General features: G+C 52.1%; 2 protein-coding genes across 2 annotated transcripts; both read right to left on the bottom strand.

The window, feature by feature from the left end:
• Positions 1–265: 265 nt before the first annotated feature.
• On the bottom strand, positions 266–2,338 carry LOC129398474 (exonuclease GOR). Its single transcript, XM_063606608.1, has one exon. The coding sequence runs from the start codon at positions 2,336–2,338 to the stop codon at positions 266–268; it is 2,073 nt and encodes a 690-aa protein (XP_063462678.1).
• A 6,091-nt stretch (positions 2,339–8,429) lies between these two features.
• On the bottom strand, positions 8,430–10,784 carry LOC134730934 (exonuclease GOR-like). The gene has a single exon (XM_063606609.1). The coding sequence runs from the start codon at positions 10,782–10,784 to the stop codon at positions 8,430–8,432; it is 2,355 nt and encodes a 784-aa protein (XP_063462679.1).
• Positions 10,785–19,220: the final 8,436 nt, after the last annotated feature.

Raw genomic sequence — 19,220 nt, forward strand, 5'->3', positions numbered from 1 at the left:
TTATGATGTGGGAGTCTAAGTCTCTTTTGATCACACTTTAAAGATCAAAAGGTAGAAGCGCAAAGACATTATCTGTGCAATATTAGAAACCTAGTAAGTGGTGGAATTTGGCCTTGAACCCAGATATCTAACTCCAGAGCCTAAGTGCTTCACCCACCTCACTGTGGTGCCTCTCGAGAAAAACAGGTAAGCACACATTCAGAAAGCTGGTGGGCCGGGGAGCTGGCCTTGTACTCAGAGGCCATGGAAGTCCCACGTGGGGTGGCTAGTGGTGTAAGGACAGAGGTCTCGGATGGGCAGAGGGATGTGGACAGGCGCGAGGGGGCGCGGCAGGGACTCGGGGGACTGGGAGTGGCGGCTCGGTGCTGCGGGAGGCGATTAGTGGAAGGACAGAGGTCTGGGAAGGGCAGAGGGATGGGGACAGGCCCGAGGGTCCGCGGCAGGGATTCCGGGGGACTGGGAGTGGCCGGTTGGGGTTACTCTTGGCTTTTTGCCCTCTCCTGCCGTCGACTGCTCCGGTTTCTTTGGCCTTGCGGCGAGGTGGACAGGGTGAGCTCTCAGGACTGATGGCGGTTGTGGAAGGGGCCTGGGGCCAAGGACAGGCCAGGGCGGCGGGAGAGGCGGACCGGTGGCGTGGCTGGATCTGGGCGCGCTGTCGGACCTTCCACATCACCAGCTGCAGGCAGGCGTTTGCGTCCTCGCTGGAGTTGTGGCCGTCCTGGCTGTCCTGGATGATCTGTCCCAGGTAGTCGGCCGCGAGATTCCTGAGGGAACGCTTGTAGGGGAAACCCAGGTAGTGCGGGAAGAGCACGGCCGTGTCCACCACGGTGCTGTGGATGAGCTTCAGGGCCAGCAGATCGCTCTCCAGGCTGTGCCCGATGAGGATGGTTTGGGCGCTGAAAAAGCTCAGCAGGATGGCTTGCACTTGGGGCAAGGTGATGCTCGTCTTGGCGACGTCGGCCTCGGTGACTCCGGAAAACCTGGTGTTGTAGTCCACGATCTCGTTGTCGGGCTTGACGAAGGTGTCGTACACCACTCGCATGTCGGCGTCCACCACGGTGACGCGGGTCAGCTCTAGGCCATGCGTGGTGTAGCACATCTCACAGTCCAAGGCGTAGATTCCTGGATAAGCGTCTCTGGACAACTCTTTCTTGAAGGTCTCCACGAAGCCATCGAGGCTGTCCTTGCGGCCGTCCCGCACGTGCTGCTTTGCCACCTGGCAGCCCACAGAGCCAGGAGCAGCTGCACAGCAGGTGTACTGGCTAACCCGGCCTCCAGCCACCTGGCTCGAGCGGACCCGCCCCCAGTGATAATAACACAACTGGTCGCGTACACAGCGGCCCGAGGAGGACACCAGGTACTCGGTGCCACAACGGCAGCAGACCCTGCAGGAGGAGTCGCCGGGCCCCTTCCCCTGGCCAGTGAAGAGGACGGCGCCTCCGGGCCGCTCGGGGTGCGGGAAGGGGTAGCCGTTCTCCTCGAGCTGGTCCTGGCTGAGCAGGAACTCCTGGAGGCGGCTGTACAGGGCGGCCCTGCTGAGGCCCGGCATGGAGCTGGGGGTCAGGCCCTTCAGTCTCTTGAGGGTGTTCAGGACCACGTTCAGGTACCTGTTCTTGTTGGGGCTGCAGTCGTAGGCCACCTTCTCCTCGTTCAGCGCCTTCTCCTCGGCCTCCTGCTTGGAGGCGCAGAACTTGAGACACTCTTCGGTGAACAGTTGGAGATAGCCTCGGCGGAGGACGGTGGGGACTTGGCACCCAGACCTTCGGAGGACAATAGGTTTCTTCAAACTCGGTAAGGATGGACGACGGACGATTCGCTTAGAGCTGATGGTGGTGGTGGTCTTGCATGCCATCCCTGACCTGTTGCGCGTCTTCCCTGGCTGTCTGCCGACCTTGGAGCCACTGGAGCGTTGGCTGCTGCTGGCCACGCGGGTTCTCTTGGCATCTGTGCAACCTGTGACCAAGCAAGGGCTGGAAGACTGGGCGATCGTCTTCCTCTTCCTGGGGGCTGAGATGCGGACTCCCGAGGGCCTCTCTGTCAGCCTTGGGGCGGCTGGCAAGCAGCAGGCCGATCCCCTCTGTGCAGGGAAGTAGCACGCCTCCGTCACCACCTTGGGACACGCTGGGGGCACCGCCGGACCCCTGTTCTGGGGCTCCGCCTGGATGTCCACAAATGCGGAGGCCTGGTTGTGCATCTGGGGCACCCGGAGCCCGAAGCTCTGGGCAGGCTGATGAGAGGGCAGGGGGAATTCTGGAGCCTCGAGGGCCGCCTCCTCGGCCACCTTCTTAGCTTCTGGGTATCCAGGTGGGAACCAGCAGGGAGCTGTGGCTCGCAACATCTTGCTGCCTTCGGGAGCACCGGCCTGGCTCTGCTCCGCTCCCAACTGGCGGCTTCTTGCCTCCAGGGCCGCCTCCTCGGCCACCTTCTTAGCTTCTGGGTATCCAGGTGGGAACCAGCAGGGAGCTGTGGCTCGCAACATCTTGCTGCCTTCGGGAGCACCGGCCTGGCTCTGCTCCTCTCCCAACTGGCGGCTTCAATGAGTGCCGCGGCCGCCACCCGTCGCCTTTATAGACGGACAGGGCAGAGTGGGTGGGACTTCTCCTTGATTGGTTGCTGCTTCCATCCAATCACACTGAGCCTCATCTTCCACCAGACTCCAGCTTGGGAATGCCTCAAGGGGTGCACTAATGGAATCAACTGGAACTCCTGGTTGCTAACCTTGGAGCTAGGTTGCTTTTCCTGAGTTAATTAACTGTCCCTGCAGGGCAGTCCTATAATGGCTACTGGAATTGGGCCACCTAGGATTCATTTCAGCGTCAGGGAGTTTGGTCAACTTGCTTGGGCCCACACAGCACCCCATGGAGCCAGGACTGGGCCAGCAGTCTGCTGCATGCTGCAGGGCAGGATCTCTCTGGGGTTGCGTTTCCCTGCTCTCTGCACTCCTCCGCTGCGGGCAAATTGAGGACAGGAAGTGGACCGCACCCACTTCTCTCCCACGACTTGGGCAATGTTCAACACAGGGGTTCTTCAAAAGGTTCATAGAAAATGCACATGGTGAAGAAACTATGCATGGGTTTCCACTGGTTTGCACTCAAATAAACTTGTCCGAACTTCTTATAACCTTTCTGAACTAGATCGAGTTTGAGGCACTGAGAAGGATGAGACATCCACTGAAAAGGACTCCTATCAGAGCAACATGAATTCCACGAAAATTGCAGCAAGAGCAAACATCAAATTTCTGGTGAAGCTTGGGTGGAAGAATGAAGAAATCATTGATGTTTTCACAAAAGCTTCTAAGGACACTACCCCAAAGAAATGAACTCTTTACGAATGTATAGCTTGTTTCAAGAAGAGGTGAGAAGATGTGGGAGATGAATCCTGCAGTGGCTGTGAAAACCACTGTGCCCAGATCAGCTGCAGTTACGACGAGAGCTATCAGTGGAAATTTTAAACAGGAGGGATCACGATCCTGACGCATCCCTCTGACAAATTGTAACCGGAAGTTGGAACATGGCTTTACCAATATGACCTCGAAGGCAAAGCATCATCAAAGCGACGGCTACCGAGAGGTGGCAGTGGTCCAGTCAAAGGAAAAGGAGGCCAGTCAGGAGCCAACATCATGGCATCAGTGTTTTGGGACACTCAAGGCATTTTGCTTGTTGACTTTCTGAAGGGCCAAACATCTGCTTATTAGGAGAGTGTTCCGAGAAGCTTAGAGAAAGCTTTGGTAGAAACATGCTGGGAAAGTCTCACTAGATCCCTGTTCACCACCTCAGTGCTCTGCTCATTCCTCTCATCAAACAAGGGCAATTGTGTCAGTTTCAATGGGCAGTCCTTAGGAATGCACCTTACGGGCTGCTTTCATTCCTTCTAAATTCTTTTTGTTTCCTAATTATACAAAGTCTCCTTGCCTTGCTTGGAAAGATGAGAGAAAGTCTCCGTGCCTTGCTTGGACAGATGAGAGATGAGATCCTCCTCTTCTCTCCCAGGACAGAATGGTCAGACTTGAGTTTCCTTTCTCCTCACTCTTCTCCTCCTTGAGGGAGGTGCTGTGCCGGACAGACCTGCTCCCGTGTCTAGACACGGGTAGACTCGTTGAAGATCCTCACAGGCAATCCTCCTTGGGGTCAAAGGGGAAGGATTTATTTCTTCAGGGCTCAGTAGTCCTCATCCTTACGCGCACCTTCACCAGCCCAGGGCGGGGTAGCGGAGGGTGAAAGGGCGTGGCTCACAGCCCGTTTCTTCCGCTCGGGCGTCTCCTGGGAGGAACCCTTGTCCAGTGAGCGGGTCTTCGTCTCCACCAAATTCCCTAGGGGGACATTTCTGGCAGCCCTTCTTGTTCAGCAGCTTACGGGGGTCAGGTGGACCTCTGCTAGTCACCAGCCTGAAGCCCTTACTCCATTTCAGCTATTTTGGCAGTTGCCTAGGTGACTTTTGAACCTCGTTACCCAGAACAGCCAACGGAGGAGGGGTGAGAAGAGTGGCCGTCTGGGTTTGCCGCATCGTGCTGCCTTAGAGGAGTTGTGCAGTCTTCGGTTGTGTGATACTTCACCTGGCTGATTTCTGGGAATGCCTCCACAAATTCGCTAAATTCAGTAGCTTTTGCCTTCCAAGATTCACCTGGTTGGTGTGTTGCACCCATTCACTAGTCATTTACATTAGGTATATCTCTTAATGCTATCCCTCCCCCTCCCCCCGCCCATGACAGGCCCCGGTGTGTGATGTTCCCCTTTCTGTGTCCAAGCGTTCTCATACTTCAATTCCCACCTATGAATGAGAACATGCGGTGTTTGCTTTTTTTGTCCTTGCGATAGTTTGCTAAGAATGATGGTTTCCAGCTTCATCCGTGTCCCTCCAAAGGGGATGAACTCATGCTTTTTCATGGCTGCATAGTATTCCATGGTGTATTTGTGCCACATTTTCTTAATCCAGTCTATCATTGATGGACATCTGGGTTGGTTCCAAGTCTTTGCTACTGTGAATGGTGCCGCAATAAACATACGTCTGCGTGTGTCCTTTTAGCAGCATGATTTCTAATCCTATGGGTATATATACCCAGCAATGGGATGGCTGGGTCAAACGGTATTTCTATTTCGAGATCCTTGAGGATTCGCCACACTATCTTCCACTACCGTTGAACTAGTTTACAGTCCCACCAACAGTGTAAAAGTGTTCCTATTTGTCCACTACCTCTCCAGCACCTGTTGTTTCCTGACTTTTTAATGATCGCTGTTCTAACTGGTGTGAGATGATATCTCATTGCGGATTTGATTTGCATTTCTCTGATGGCCAGTTTTGATGAGCATTTTTTCATGTGTCTGTTGGCTGCATAAATGTCTTCTTTTGAGAAGTGTCTCTTCATATCCTTCCCCCACTTGTTGATGGGCTTGTTTGGTTTTTCTTGTAACTCTGTTTGAGGTCTTAGTAGATTCTGGATATTAGCCTTTTGTCAGATGAGTAGATTGCAAAAATGTTCTCCCTTTCTGCAGGATGCCTGTTCACTCTCATGGGAGTTTCTTTAGCTATGCAGAACGTCTTTAGTGTAATTAGATGCTGTTTGTCAATGTTGGCTTTCGTTGCCATTGCTTTTGGCGTTTTAGACATGAGGTCCTTGCCCATGCCTTTGTCCTCAATGGTATTGGCTGGGTTTTCTCCTAGGGTTTGTATGGTTTAAGATCTAACATTTAAGTCTTTCATCTGTCTTGAATTAATTTTTGTACAAGGTGTAAGGAAGGGATCCGATTTCAGCTTTCGACATATGGCTAGCCTGTTTTCCCAGCACCATTTTTTTAAATAGGGAATCCTTTCCCCATTTCTTGTTTTTGTCAGGTTTGTCAAAGATCAGATGGTTGTAGATGTGTCGTATTATTTCTGAGGGCTCTATTCTGTTCCATTGGTCTACGGTAACCAAAACGGCAACCGATAGCATGCTCTTTGGTTACTGTAGCCTTCTACTGTAGCTTGAAGTCGGACAGCTTGATGCCTCCATCTTTGTTCTTTTGGCTTAGGATTATGTTGGCAGTGGGGGCCGTTTTGTGGTTCCATATGAGCTTTAAAGCAGTTTTTTCCAGTTCTGTGAAGAAAGTCATTGGTAGTTGGATGGGGATGGCATTGAATCTATAATTTACCTTGGGCAGTATGGCCATTTTCACGATATTGATTCTTCCAATCCGTGATGGTGGAATATTCTTCCATTTGTTTGTCTCCTCTTTTAGTTCGTGGAGCAATGCTTTGTAGTTCTCCTTGAAGAGGTCCTTCACATCCCTTGTTAGTTGGATTCCTAGGCATTTTATTCTCTTTGAAGCAATTGTGAATGGGAGCTCACTCATGATTTGGCTCTCTGTTTGCCTCTTATTGGTGTATAAGAATGCTTGTGATTTTTGCACCTCGATTTTGTATCCTGAGACTTTGCTGAAGTTGCTTATCAGCTTAAGGAGATTTTGGACTGAGACGATGGGGTTTTCTAAATATTCAATCATGTCATCTGCAAACAGGGACAATTTGACTTCCTCTTTTCCTAATTGATTTCTCTTTATTTCTTTCTCCTGCCTGATTGCCCTGGGCAGAAGTTCCAACACTATGTTGAATAGGAGTGGTGAGAGAGGGCATCCCTGTCTTGTGGCAGTTTGCAAAGGGAATGCTTCCACTTTTTGCCCATTCAGTATGATATTGGCTGTGGGTTTGCCCTAAATAGCCCGTATTATTTTGGGAGATGTCCCATCAATACCTAATTTATTGAGAGTTTTTGGCATGAAGGGCTGTTGAATTTTGTCGAAGGCCTTTTCTGCATCTGTTGAGATAATCACGTGGTTTCTGTCTTTGGTCCTGATTATACGCTGGATTATGTTTATTGTTTTGCATATGTTGGACCAGCCTTGCATGTCAGGGATGAAGCCCACTTCATCATGATGGATAAGCTCTTTGATGTGCTGCTGGATTCGGTTTTCCAGTATTTTATGGAGGATTTTCCCATCGATGTTCCTCAGGGACATAGGCCTAAAATTCTCTTTTTGGGTTGTGTCTCTCTCAGGCTTTGGGATCAGGATGATGCCGGCCTCATGAAATGAGTGAGGGAGGATTCCCTCTTTTTCTGTTGATTGGAATAGTTTCAGAAGGCATGGTACCAGCTCCTCCTTGTCCTTCTGGTAGAATTCGGCTGTGAATCCGTCTGGTCCTGGAGTTTTATTGCTTGATAGGCTGTTAATTATTGCCTCAATTTCAGAGCCTGTTAGTGGTCTACTCAGGCATTCAACTTCTTCCTGGTTTACTCTGGGGAGGTTGTATGCGTCCAGGAATTTATCCATTTCTTCTAGATTTTCTAGTTCATTAGCTTAGAGGTGCTGATAGTATTGTCTGATGGTAGTTTGTATTTCTGTGGGATCGGTGGTGATATCCCCTTTATCATTTTTTACTGCATCTGTTTGATTCTTCTTTCTTTTCTTCTTTCTTAGTCTTGCTAGTGCTCTATCAATTTTGTTGATCACTGCAAAAAACCCGCTCCTGGATTCATTGATTTGTTGAAGGGTTTATTGTGTCTCTATCTCCATCAGTTCTGCTCGGATCTTAGTTATTTCTTGCCTTCTGCTAGTTTTTGAATGTGTTTGCTCTTGCTTCTCTCATTCTTTTAATGGTGATGTTAGGGTATGCATTTTTGATTTTTCCTGCTTTCTCTCGTGGGCAATTAGTGCTATAAATTTCCCTCTACACACTGCTTTAAATGTGACGCAGAGATTCTGGTATGTTGTGCCTTTGTTTTCATTGGTTTCAGAGAATATCTTTCTTTCTCCCTTCATTTCGTTATGTACCCAGTACTCATTAAGGAGCAGGGTGTCCGGTTTCCATGCAGTTGAGCGGTTTTGAGTGAGTTTCTTTATCCTGAGGTCTACTTTGATTGCAATGTGGTCTGAGAGACCGTTTGTAGTAATTTCTGTTATTTTACATTTACTGAGGAGTGCTTTACTTCCAACTATGTGGTCAATGTGGAAATAAGTGTGATGTGGTGCTGAGAAGCATGTATATTCTGTCGATTTGGTGTGGAGCGTTCTGTAGATGTCTCCTAGGTCCGCTTGGTGCAGAGCTGAGTTCAATTCCTGGATATCCTTTTTAGGTTTCTGTCTCGTTGGTCTGTCTAATGTTTACAGAGGGCTGTTAAAGTTTCCCATGATTATGATGTGGGAGTCTAAGTCTCTTTTGATCACACTTTAAAGATCAAAAGGTAGAAGCGCAAAGACATTATCTGTGCAATATTAGAAACCTAGTAAGTGGTGGAATTTGGCCTTGAACCCAGATATCTAACTCCAGAGCCTAAGTGCTTCACCCACCTCACTGTGGTGCCTCTCGAGAAAAACAGGTAAGCACACATTCAGAAAGCTGGTGGGCCGGGGGGCTGGCCTTGTACTCAGAGGCCATGGAAGTCCCACGTGGGGTGGCTAGTGGTGTAAGGACAGAGGTCTCGGATGGGCAGAGGGATGTGGACAGGCGCGAGGGGGCGCGGCAGGGACTCGGGGGACTGGGAGTGGCGGCTCGGTGCTGCGGGAGGCGATTAGTGGAAGGACAGAGGTCTGGGAAGGGCAGAGGGATGGGGACAGGCCCGAGGGTCCGCGGCAGGGATTCCGGGGGACTGGGAGTGGCCGGTTGGGGTTACTCTTGGCTTTTTGCCCTCTCCTGCCGTCGACTGCTCCGGTTTCTTTGGCCTTGCGGCGAGGTGGACAGGGTGAGCTCTCGGGACTGATGGCGGTTGTGGAAGGGGCCTGGGGCCAAGGACAGGCCAGGGCGGCGGGAGAGGCGGACCGGTGGCGTGGCTGGATCTGGGCGCGCTGTCGGACCTTCCACATCACCAGCTGCAGGCAGGCGTTTGCGTCCTCGCTGGAGTTGTGGCCGTCCTGGCTGTCCTGGATGATCTGTCCCAGGTAGTCGGCCGCGAGATTCCTGAGGGAACGCTTGTAGGGGAAACCCAGGTAGTGCGGGAAGAGCACGGCCGTGTCCACCACGGTGCTGTGGATGAGCTTCAGGGCCAGCAGATCGCTCTCCAGGCTGTGCCCGATGAGGATGGTTTGGGCGCTGAAAAAGCTCAGCAGGATGGCTTGCACTTGGGGCAAGGTGATGCTCGTCTTGGCGACGTCGGCCTCGGTGACTCCGGAAAACCTGGTGTTGTAGTCCACGATCTCGTTGTCGGGCTTGACGAAGGTGTCGTACACCACTCGCATGTCGGCGTCCACCACGGTGACGCGGGTCAGCTCTAGGCCATGCGTGGTGTAGCACATCTCACAGTCCAAGGCGTAGATTCCTGGATAAGCGTCTCTGGACAACTCTTTCTTGAAGGTCTCCACGAAGCCATCGAGGCTGTCCTTGCGGCCGTCCCGCACGTGCTGCTTTGCCACCTGGCAGCCCACAGAGCCAGGAGCAGCTGCACAGCAGGTGTACTGGCTAACCCGGCCTCCAGCCACCTGGCTCGAGCGGACCCGCCCCCAGTGATAATAACACAACTGGTCGCGTACACAGCGGCCCGAGGAGGACACCAGGTACTCGGTGCCACAACGGCAGCAGACCCTGCAGGAGGAGTCGCCGGGCCCCTTCCCCTGGCCAGTGAAGAGGACGGCGCCTCCGGGCCGCTCGGGGTGCGGGAAGGGGTAGCCGTTCTCCTCGAGCTGGTCCTGGCTGAGCAGGAACTCCTGGAGGCGGCTGTACAGGGCGGCCCTGCTGAGGCCCGGCATGGAGCTGGGGGTCAGGCCCTTCAGTCTCTTGAGGGTGTTCAGGACCACGTTCAGGTACCTGTTCTTGTTGGGGCTGCAGTCGTAGGCCACCTTCTCCTCGTTCAGCGCCTTCTCCTCGGCCTCCTGCTTGGAGGCGCAGAACTTGAGACACTCTTCGGTGAACAGTTGGAGATAGCCTCGGCGGAGGACGGTGGGGACTTGGCACCCAGACCTTCGGAGGACAATAGGTTTCTTCAAACTCGGTAAGGATGGACGACGGACGATTCGCTTAGAGCTGATGGTGGTGGTGGTCTTGCATGCCATCCCTGACCTGTTGCGCGTCTTCCCTGGCTGTCTGCCGACCTTGGAGCCACTGGAGCGTTGGCTGCTGCTGGCCACGCGGGTTCTCTTGGCATCTGTGCAACCTGTGACCAAGCAAGGGCTGGAAGACTGGGCGATCGTCTTCCTCTTCCTGGGGGCTGAGATGCGGACTCCCGAGGGCCTCTCTGTCAGCCTTGGGGCGGCTGGCAAGCAGCAGGCCGATCCCCTCTGTGCAGGGAAGTAGCACGCCTCCGTCACCACCTTGGGACACGCTGGGGGCACCGCCGGACCCCTGTTCTGGGGCTCCGCCTGGATGTCCACAAATGCGGAGGCCTGGTTGTGCATCTGGGGCACCCGGAGCCCGAAGCTCTGGGCAGGCTGATGAGAGGGCAGGGGGAATTCTGGAGCCTCGAGGGCCGCCTCCTCGGCCACCTTCTTAGCTTCTGGGTATCCAGGTGGGAACCAGCAGGGAGCTGTGGCTCGCAACATCTTGCTGCCTTCGGGAGCACCGGCCTGGCTCTGCTCCGCTCCCAACTGGCGGCTTCTTGCCTCCAGGGCCGCCTCCTCGGCCACCTTCTTAGCTTCTGGGTATCCAGGTGGGAACCAGCAGGGAGCTGTGGCTCGCAACATCTTGCTGCCTTCCGGAGCACCGGCCTGGCTCTGCTCCGCTCCCAACTGGCGGCTTCTTGCCTCCAGGGCCGCCTCCTCGGCCACCTTCTTAGCTTCTGGGTATCCAGGTGGGAACCAGCAGGGAGCTGTGGCTCGCAACATCTTGCTGCCTTCGGGAGCACCGGCCTGGCTCTGCTCCTCTCCCAACTGGCGGCTTCAATGAGTGCCGCGGCCGCCACCCGTCGCCTTTATAGACGCACAGGGCAGAGTGGGTGGGACTTCTCCTTGATTGGTTGCTGCTTCCATCCAATCACACTGAGCCTCATCTTCCACCAGACTCCAGCTTGGGAATGCCTCAAGGGGTGCACTAATGGAATCAACTGGAACTCCTGGTTGCTAACCTTGGAGCTAGGTTGCTTTTCCTGAGTTAATTAACTGTCCCTGCAGGGCAGTCCTATAATGGCTACTGGAATTGGGCCACCTAGGATTCATTTCAGCGTCAGGGAGTTTGGTCAACTTGCTTGGGCCCACACAGCACCCCATGGAGCCAGGACTGGGCCAGCAGTCTGCTGCATGCTGCAGGGCAGGATCTCTCTGGGGTTGCGTTTCCCTGCTCTCTGCACTCCTCCGCTGCGGGCAAATTGAGGACAGGAAGTGGACCGCACCCACTTCTCTCCCACGACTTGGGCAATGTTCAACACAGGGGTTCTTCAAAAGGTTCATAGAAAATGCACATGGTGAAGAAACTATGCATGGGTTTCCACTGGTTTGCACTCAAATAAACTTGTCCGAACTTCTTATAACCTTTCTGAACTAGATCGAGTTTGAGGCACTGAGAAGGATGAGACATCCACTGAAAAGGACTCCTATCAGAGCAACATGAATTCCACGAAAATTGCAGCAAGAGCAAACATCAAATTTCTGGTGAAGCTTGGGTGGAAGAATGAAGAAATCATTGATGTTTTCACAAAAGCTTCTAAGGACACTACCCCAAAGAAATGAACTCTTTACGAATGTATAGCTTGTTTCAAGAAGAGGTGAGAAGATGTGGGAGATGAATCCTGCAGTGGCTGTGAAAACCACTGTGCCCAGATCAGCTGCAGTTACGACGAGAGCTATCAGTGGAAATTTTAAACAGGAGGGATCACGATCCTGACGCATCCCTCTGACAAATTGTAACCGGAAGTTGGAACATGGCTTTACCAATATGACCTCGAAGGCAAAGCATCATCAAAGCGACGGCTACCGAGAGGTGGCAGTGGTCCAGTCAAAGGAAAAGGAGGCCAGTCAGGAGCCAACATCATGGCATCAGTGTTTTGGGACACTCAAGGCATTTTGCTTGTTGACTTTCTGAAGGGCCAAACATCTGCTTATTAGGAGAGTGTTCCGAGAAGCTTAGAGAAAGCTTTGGTAGAAACATGCTGGGAAAGTCTCACTAGATCCCTGTTCACCACCTCAGTGCTCTGCTCATTCCTCTCATCAAACAAGGGCAATTGTGTCAGTTTCAATGGGCAGTCCTTAGGAATGCACCTTACGGGCTGCTTTCATTCCTTCTAAATTCTTTTTGTTTCCTAATTATACAAAGTCTCCTTGCCTTGCTTGGAAAGATGAGAGAAAGTCTCCGTGCCTTGCTTGGACAGATGAGAGATGAGATCCTCCTCTTCTCTCCCAGGACAGAATGGTCAGACTTGAGTTTCCTTTCTCCTCACTCTTCTCCTCCTTGAGGGAGGTGCTGTGCCGGACAGACCTGCTCCCGTGTCTAGACACGGGTAGACTCGTTGAAGATCCTCACAGGCAATCCTCCTTGGGGTCAAAGGGGAAGGATTTATTTCTTCAGGGCTCAGTAGTCCTCATCCTTACGCGCACCTTCACCAGCCCAGGGCGGGGTAGCGGAGGGTGAAAGGGCGTGGCTCACAGCCCGTTTCTTCCGCTCGGGCGTCTCCTGGGAGGAACCCTTGTCCAGTGAGCGGGTCTTCGTCTCCACCAAATTCCCTAGGGGGACATTTCTGGCAGCCCTTCTTGTTCAGCAGCTTACGGGGGTCAGGTGGACCTCTGCTAGTCACCAGCCTGAAGCCCTTACTCCATTTCAGCTATTTTGGCAGTTGCCTAGGTGACTTTTGAACCTCGTTACCCAGAACAGCCAACGGAGGAGGGGTGAGAAGAGTGGCCGTCTGGGTTTGCCGCATCGTGCTGCCTTAGAGGAGTTGTGCAGTCTTTGGTTGTGTGATACTTCACCTGGCTGATTTCTGGGAATGCCTCCACAAATTCGCTAAATTCAGTAGCTTTTGCCTTCCAAGATTCACCTGGTTGGTGTGTTGCACCCATTCACTAGTCATTTACATTAGGTATATCTCTTAATGCTATCCCTCCCCCTCCCCCCGCCCATGACAGGCCCCGGTGTGTGATGTTCCCCTTTCTGTGTCCAAGCGTTCTCATACTTCAATTCCCACCTATGAATGAGAACATGCGGTGTTTGCTTTTTTTGTCCTTGCGATAGTTTGCTAAGAATGATGGTTTCCATCTTCATCCGTGTCCCTCCAAAGGGGATGAACTCATGCTTTTTCATGGCTGCATAGTATTCCATGGTGTATTTGTGCCACATTTTCTTAATCCAGTCTATCATTGATGGACATCTGGGTTGGTTCCAAGTCTTTGCTACTGTGAATGGTGCCGCAATAAACATACGTCTGCGTGTGTCCTTTTAGCAGCATGATTTCTAATCCTATGGGTATATATACCCAGCAATGGGATGGCTGGGTCAAACGGTATTTCTATTTCGAGATCCTTGAGGATTCGCCACACTATCTTCCACTACCGTTGAACTAGTTTACAGTCCCACCAACAGTGTAAAAGTGTTCCTATTTGTCCACTACCTCTCCAGCACCTGTTGTTTCCTGACTTTTTAATGATCGCTATTCTAACTGGTGTGAGATGATATCTCATTGCGGATTTGATTTGCATTTCTCTGATGGCCAGTTTTGATGAGCATTTTTTCATGTGTCTGTTGGCTGCATAAATGTCTTCTTTTGAGAAGTGTCTCTTCATATCCTTCCCCCACTTGTTGATGGGCTTGTTTGGTTTTTCTTGTAACTCTGTTTGAGGTCTTAGTAGATTCTGGATATTAGCCTTTTGTCAGATGAGTAGATTGCAAAAATGTTCTCCCTTTCTGCAGGATGCCTGTTCACTCTCATGGGAGTTTCTTTAGCTATGCAGAACGTCTTTAGTGTAATTAGATGCTGTTTGTCAATGTTGGCTTTCGTTGCCATTGCTTTTGGCGTTTTAGACATGAGGTCCTTGCCCATGCCTTTGTCCTCAATGGTATTGGCTGGGTTTTCTCCTAGGGTTTGTATGGTTTAAGATCTAACATTTAAGTCTTTCATCTGTCTTGAATTAATTTTTGTACAAGGTGTAAGGAAGGGATCCGATTTCAGCTTTCGACATATGGCTAGCCTGTTTTCCCAGCACCATTTTTTTAAATAGGGAATCCTTTCCCCATTTCTTGTTTTTGTCAGGTTTGTCAAAGATCAGATGGTTGTAGATGTGTCGTATTATTTCTGAGGGCTCTATTCTGTTCCATTGGTCTACGGTAACCAAAACGGCAACCGATAGCATGCTCTTTGGTTACTGTAGCCTTCTACTGTAGCTTGAAGTCGGACAGCTTGATGCCTCCATCTTTGTTCTTTTGGCTTAGGATTATGTTGGCAGTGGGGGCCGTTTTGTGGTTCCAGATGAGCTTTAAAGCAGTTTTTTCCAGTTCTGTGAAGAAAGTCATTGGTAGTTTGATGGGGATGGCATTGAATCTATAATTTACCTTGGGCAGTATGGCCATTTTCACGATATTGATTCTTCCAATCCGTGATGGTGGAATATTCTTCCATTTGTTTGTCTCCTCTTTTAGTTCGTGGAGCAATGCTTTGTAGTTCTCCTTGAAGAGGTCCTTCACATCCCTTGTTAGTTGGATTCCTAGGCATTTTATTCTCTTTGAAGCAATTGTGAATGGGAGCTCACTCATGATTTGGCTCTCTGTTTGCCTCTTATTGGTGTATAAGAATGCTTGTGATTTTTGCACCTCGATTTTGTATCCTGAGACTTTGCTGAAGTTGCTTATCAGCTTAAGGAGATTTTGGACTGAGACGATGGGGTTTTCTAAATATTCAATCATGTCATCTGCAAACAGGGACAATTTGACTTCCTCTTTTCCTAATTGATTTCTCTTTATTTCTTTCTCCTGCCTGATTGCCCTGGGCAGAAGTTCCAACACTATGTTGAATAGGAGTGGTGAGAGAGGGCATCCCTGTCTTGTGGCAGTTTGCAAAGGGAATGCTTCCACTTTTTGCCCATTCAGTATGATATTGGCTGTGGGTTTGCCCTAAATAGCCCGTATTATTTTGGGAGATGTCCCATCAATACCTAATTTATTGAGAGTTTTTGGCATGAAGGGCTGTTGAATTTTGTCAAAGGCCTTTTCTGCATCTGTTGAGATAATCACGTGGTTTCTGTCTTTGGTCCTGATTATACGCTGGATTATGTTTATTGTTTTGCATATGTTGGACCAGCCTTGCATGTCAGGGATGAAGCCCACTTCATCATGATGGATAAGCTCTTTGATGTGCTGTTGGATTCGGTTTTCCAGTATTTTATGGAGGATATTCCCATCGATGTTCCTCAGGGACATAGGCCTAAAATTCTCTTTTTGGGTTGTGTCTCTCTCAGGCTTTGGGATCAGGATGATGCCGGCCTCATGAAATGAGTGAGGGAGGATTCCCTCTTTTTCTGTTGATTGGAATAGTTTCAGAAGGCATGGTACCAGCTCCTCCTTGTCCTTCTGGTAGAATTCGGCTGTGAATCCGTCTGGTCCTGGAGTTTTATTGCTTGATAGGCTGTTAATTATTGCCTCAATTTCAGAGCCTGTTAGAGGTCTACTCAGGCATTCAACTTCTTCCTGGTTTACTCTGGGGAGGTTGTATGCGTCCAGGAATTTATCCATTTCTTCTAGATTTTCTAGTTCATTAGCTTAGAGGTGCTGATAGTATTGTCTGATGGTAGTTTGTATTTCTGTGGGATCGGTGGTGATATCCCCTTTATCATTTTTTACTGCATCTGTTTGATTCTTCTTTCTTTTCTTCTTTCTTAGTCTTGCTAGTGCTCTATCAATTTTGTTGATCACTGCAAAAAACCCGCTCCTGGATTCATTGATTTGTTGAAGGGTTTATTGTGTCTCTATCTCCATCAGTTCTGCTCGGATCTTAGTTATTTCTTGCCTTCTGCTAGTTTTTGAATGTGTTTGCTCTTGCTTCTCTCATTCTTTTAATGGTGATGTTAGGGTATGCATTTTTGATTTTTCCTGCTTTCTCTCGTGGGCAATTAGTGCTATAAATTTCCCTCTACACACTGCTTTAAATGTGACGCAGAGATTCTGGTATGTTGTGCCTTTGTTTTCATTGGTTTCAGAGAATATCTTTCTTTCTGCCTTCATTTCGTTATGTACCCAGTACTCATTCAGGTGCAGGTTGTCCGGATTCCATGCAGTTGAGCGGTTTTGAGTGAGTTTCTTTATCCTGAGGTCTACTTTGATTGCAATGTGGTCTGAGAGACCGTTTGTAGTAATTTCTGTTATTTTACATTTACTGAGGAGTGCTTTACTTCCAACTATGTGGTCAATGTGGAAATAAGTGTGATGTGGTGCTGAGAAGCATGTATATTCTGTGGATTTGGGGTGGAGCGTTCTGTAGATGTCTCCTAGGTCCGCTTGGTGCAGAGCTGAGTTCAATTCCTGGATATCCTTTTTAGATTTCTGTCTCGTTGGTCTGTCTAATGTTTACAGAGGGCTGTTAAAGTTTCCCATGATTATGATGTGGGAGTCTAAGTCTCTTTTGATCACACTTTAAAGATCAAAAGGTAGAAGCGCAAAGACATTATCTGTGCAATATTAGAAACCTAGTAAGTGGTGGAATTTGGCCTTGAACCCAGATATCTAACTCCAGAGCCTAAGTGCTTCACCCACCTCACTGTGGTGCCTCTCGAGAAAAACGGGTAAGCACACATTCAGAAAGCTGGTGGGCCGGGGGGCTGGCCTTGTACTCAGAAGCCATGGAAGTCCCACGTGGGGTGGCTAGTGGTGTAAGGACAGAGGTCTCGGATGGGCAGAGGGATGTGGACAGGCGCGAGGGGGCGCGGCAGGGACTCGGGGGACTGGGAGTGGCGGCTCGGTGCTGCGGGAGGCGATTAGTGGAAGGCCAGAGGTCTGGGAAGGGCAGAGGGATGGGGACAGGCCCGAGGGTCCGCGGCAGGGATTCCGGGGGACTGGGAGTGGCCGGTTGGGGTTACTCTTGGCTTTTTGCCCTCTCCTGCCGTCGACTGCTCCGGTTTCTTTGGCCTTGCGGCGAGGTGGACAGGGTGAGCTCTCAGGACTGATGGCGGTTGTGGAAGGGGCCTGGGGCCAAGGACAGGCCAGGGCGGCGGGAGAGGCGGACCGGTGGCGTGGCTGGATCTGGGCGCGCTGTCGGACCTTCCACATCACCAGCTGCAGGCAGGCGTTTGCGTCCTCGCTGGAGTTGTGGCCGTCCTGGCTGTCCTGGATGATCTGTCCCAGGTAGTCGGCCGCGAGATTCCTGAGGGAACGCTTGTAGGGGAAACCCAGGTAGTGCGGGAAGAGCACGGCCGTGTCCACCACGGTGCTGTGGATGAGCTTCAGGGCCAGCAGATCGCTCTCCAGGCTGTGCCCGATGAGGATGGTTTGGGCGCTGAAAAAGCTCAGCAGGATGGCTTGCACTTGGGGCAAGGTGATGCTCGTCTTGGCGACGTCGGCCTCGGTGACTCCGGAAAACCTGGTGTTGTAGTCCACGATCTCGTTGTCGGGCTTGACGAAGGTGTCGTACACCACTCGCATGTCGGCGTCCACCACGGTGACGCGGGTCAGCTCTAGGCCATGCGTGGTGTAGCACATCTCACAGTCCAAGGCGTAGATTCCTGGATAAGCGTCTCTGGACAACTCTTTCTTGAAGGTCTCCACGAAGCCATCGAGGCTGTCCTTGCGGCCGTCCCGCACGTGCTGCTTTGCCACCTGGCAGCCCACAGAGCCAGGAGCAGCTGCACAGCAGGTGTACTGGCTAACCCGGCCTCCAGCCACCTGGCTCGAGCGGACCCGCCCCCAGTGATAATAACACAACTGGTCGCGTACACAGCGGCCCGAGGAGGACACCAGGTACTCGGTGCCACAACGGCAGCAGACCCTGCAGGAGGAGTCGCCGGGCCCCTTCCCCTGGCCAGTGAAGAGGACGGCGCCTCCGGGCCGCTCGGGGTGCGGGAAGGGGTAGCCGTTCTCCTCGAGCTGGTCCTGGCTGAGCAGGAACTCCTGGAGGCGGCTGTACAGGGCGGCCCTGCTGAGGCCCGGCATGGAGCTGGGGGTCAGGCCCTTCAGTCTCTTGAGGGTGTTCAGGACCACGTTCAGGTACCTGTTCTTGTTGGGGCTGCAGTCGTAGGCCACCTTCTCCTCGTTCAGCGCCTTCTCCTCGGCCTCCTGCTTGGAGGCGCAGAACTTGAGACACTCTTCGGTGAACAGTTGGAGATAGCCTCGGCGGAGGACGGTGGGGACTTGGCACCCAGACCTTCGGAGGACAATAGGTTTCTTCAAACTCGGTAAGGATGGACGACGGACGATTCGCTTAGAGCTGATGGTGGTGGTGGTCTTGCATGCCATCCCTGACCTGTTGCGCGTCTTCCCTGGCTGTCTGCCGACCTTGGAGCCACTGGAGCGTTGGCTGCTGCTGGCCACGCGGGTTCTCTTGGCATCTGTGCAACCTGTGACCAAGCAAGGGCTGGAAGACTGGGCGATCGTCTTCCTCTTCCTGGGGGCTGAGATGCGGACTCCCGAGGGCCTCTCTGTCAGCCTTGGGGCGGCTGGCAAGCAGCAGGCCGATCCCCTCTGTGCAGGGAAGTAGCACGCCTCCGTCACCACCTTGGGACACGCTGGGGGCACCGCCGGACCCCTGTTCTGGGGCTCCGCCTGGATGTCCACAAATGCGGAGGCCTGGTTGTGCATCTGGGGCACCTGGAGCCCGAAGCTCTGGGCAGGCTGATGAGAGAGCAGGGGGAATTCTGGAGCCTCGAGGGCCGCCTCCTCGGCCACCTTCTTAGCTTCTGGGTATCCAGGTGGGAACCAGCAGGGAGCTGTGGCTCGCAACATCTTGCTGCCTTCGGGAGCACCGGCCTGGCTCTGCTCCGCTCCCAACTGGCGGCTTCTTGCCTCCAGGGCCGCCTCCTCGGCCACCTTCTTAGCTTCTGGGTATCCAGGTGGGAACCAGCAGGGAGCTGTGGCTCGCAACAACTTGCTGCCTTCGGGAGCACCGGCCTGGCTCTGCTCCGCTCCCAACTGGCGGCTTCTTGCCTCCAGGGCCGCCTCCTCGGCCACCTTCTTAGCTTCTGGGTATCCAGGTGGGAACCAGCAGGGAGCTGTGGCTCGCAACATCTTGCTGCCTTCGGGAGCACCGGCCTGGCTCTGCTCCTCTCCCAACTGGCGGCTTCAATGAGTGCCGCGGCCGCCACCCGTCGCCTTTATAGACGCACAGGGCAGAGTGGGTGGGACTTCTCCTTGATAGG

Source organism: Pan paniscus, chromosome 7 (assembly GCF_029289425.2).
Source record: "Pan paniscus chromosome 7, NHGRI_mPanPan1-v2.0_pri, whole genome shotgun sequence".
NCBI classification, from domain to species: domain Eukaryota; kingdom Metazoa; phylum Chordata; class Mammalia; order Primates; family Hominidae; genus Pan; species Pan paniscus.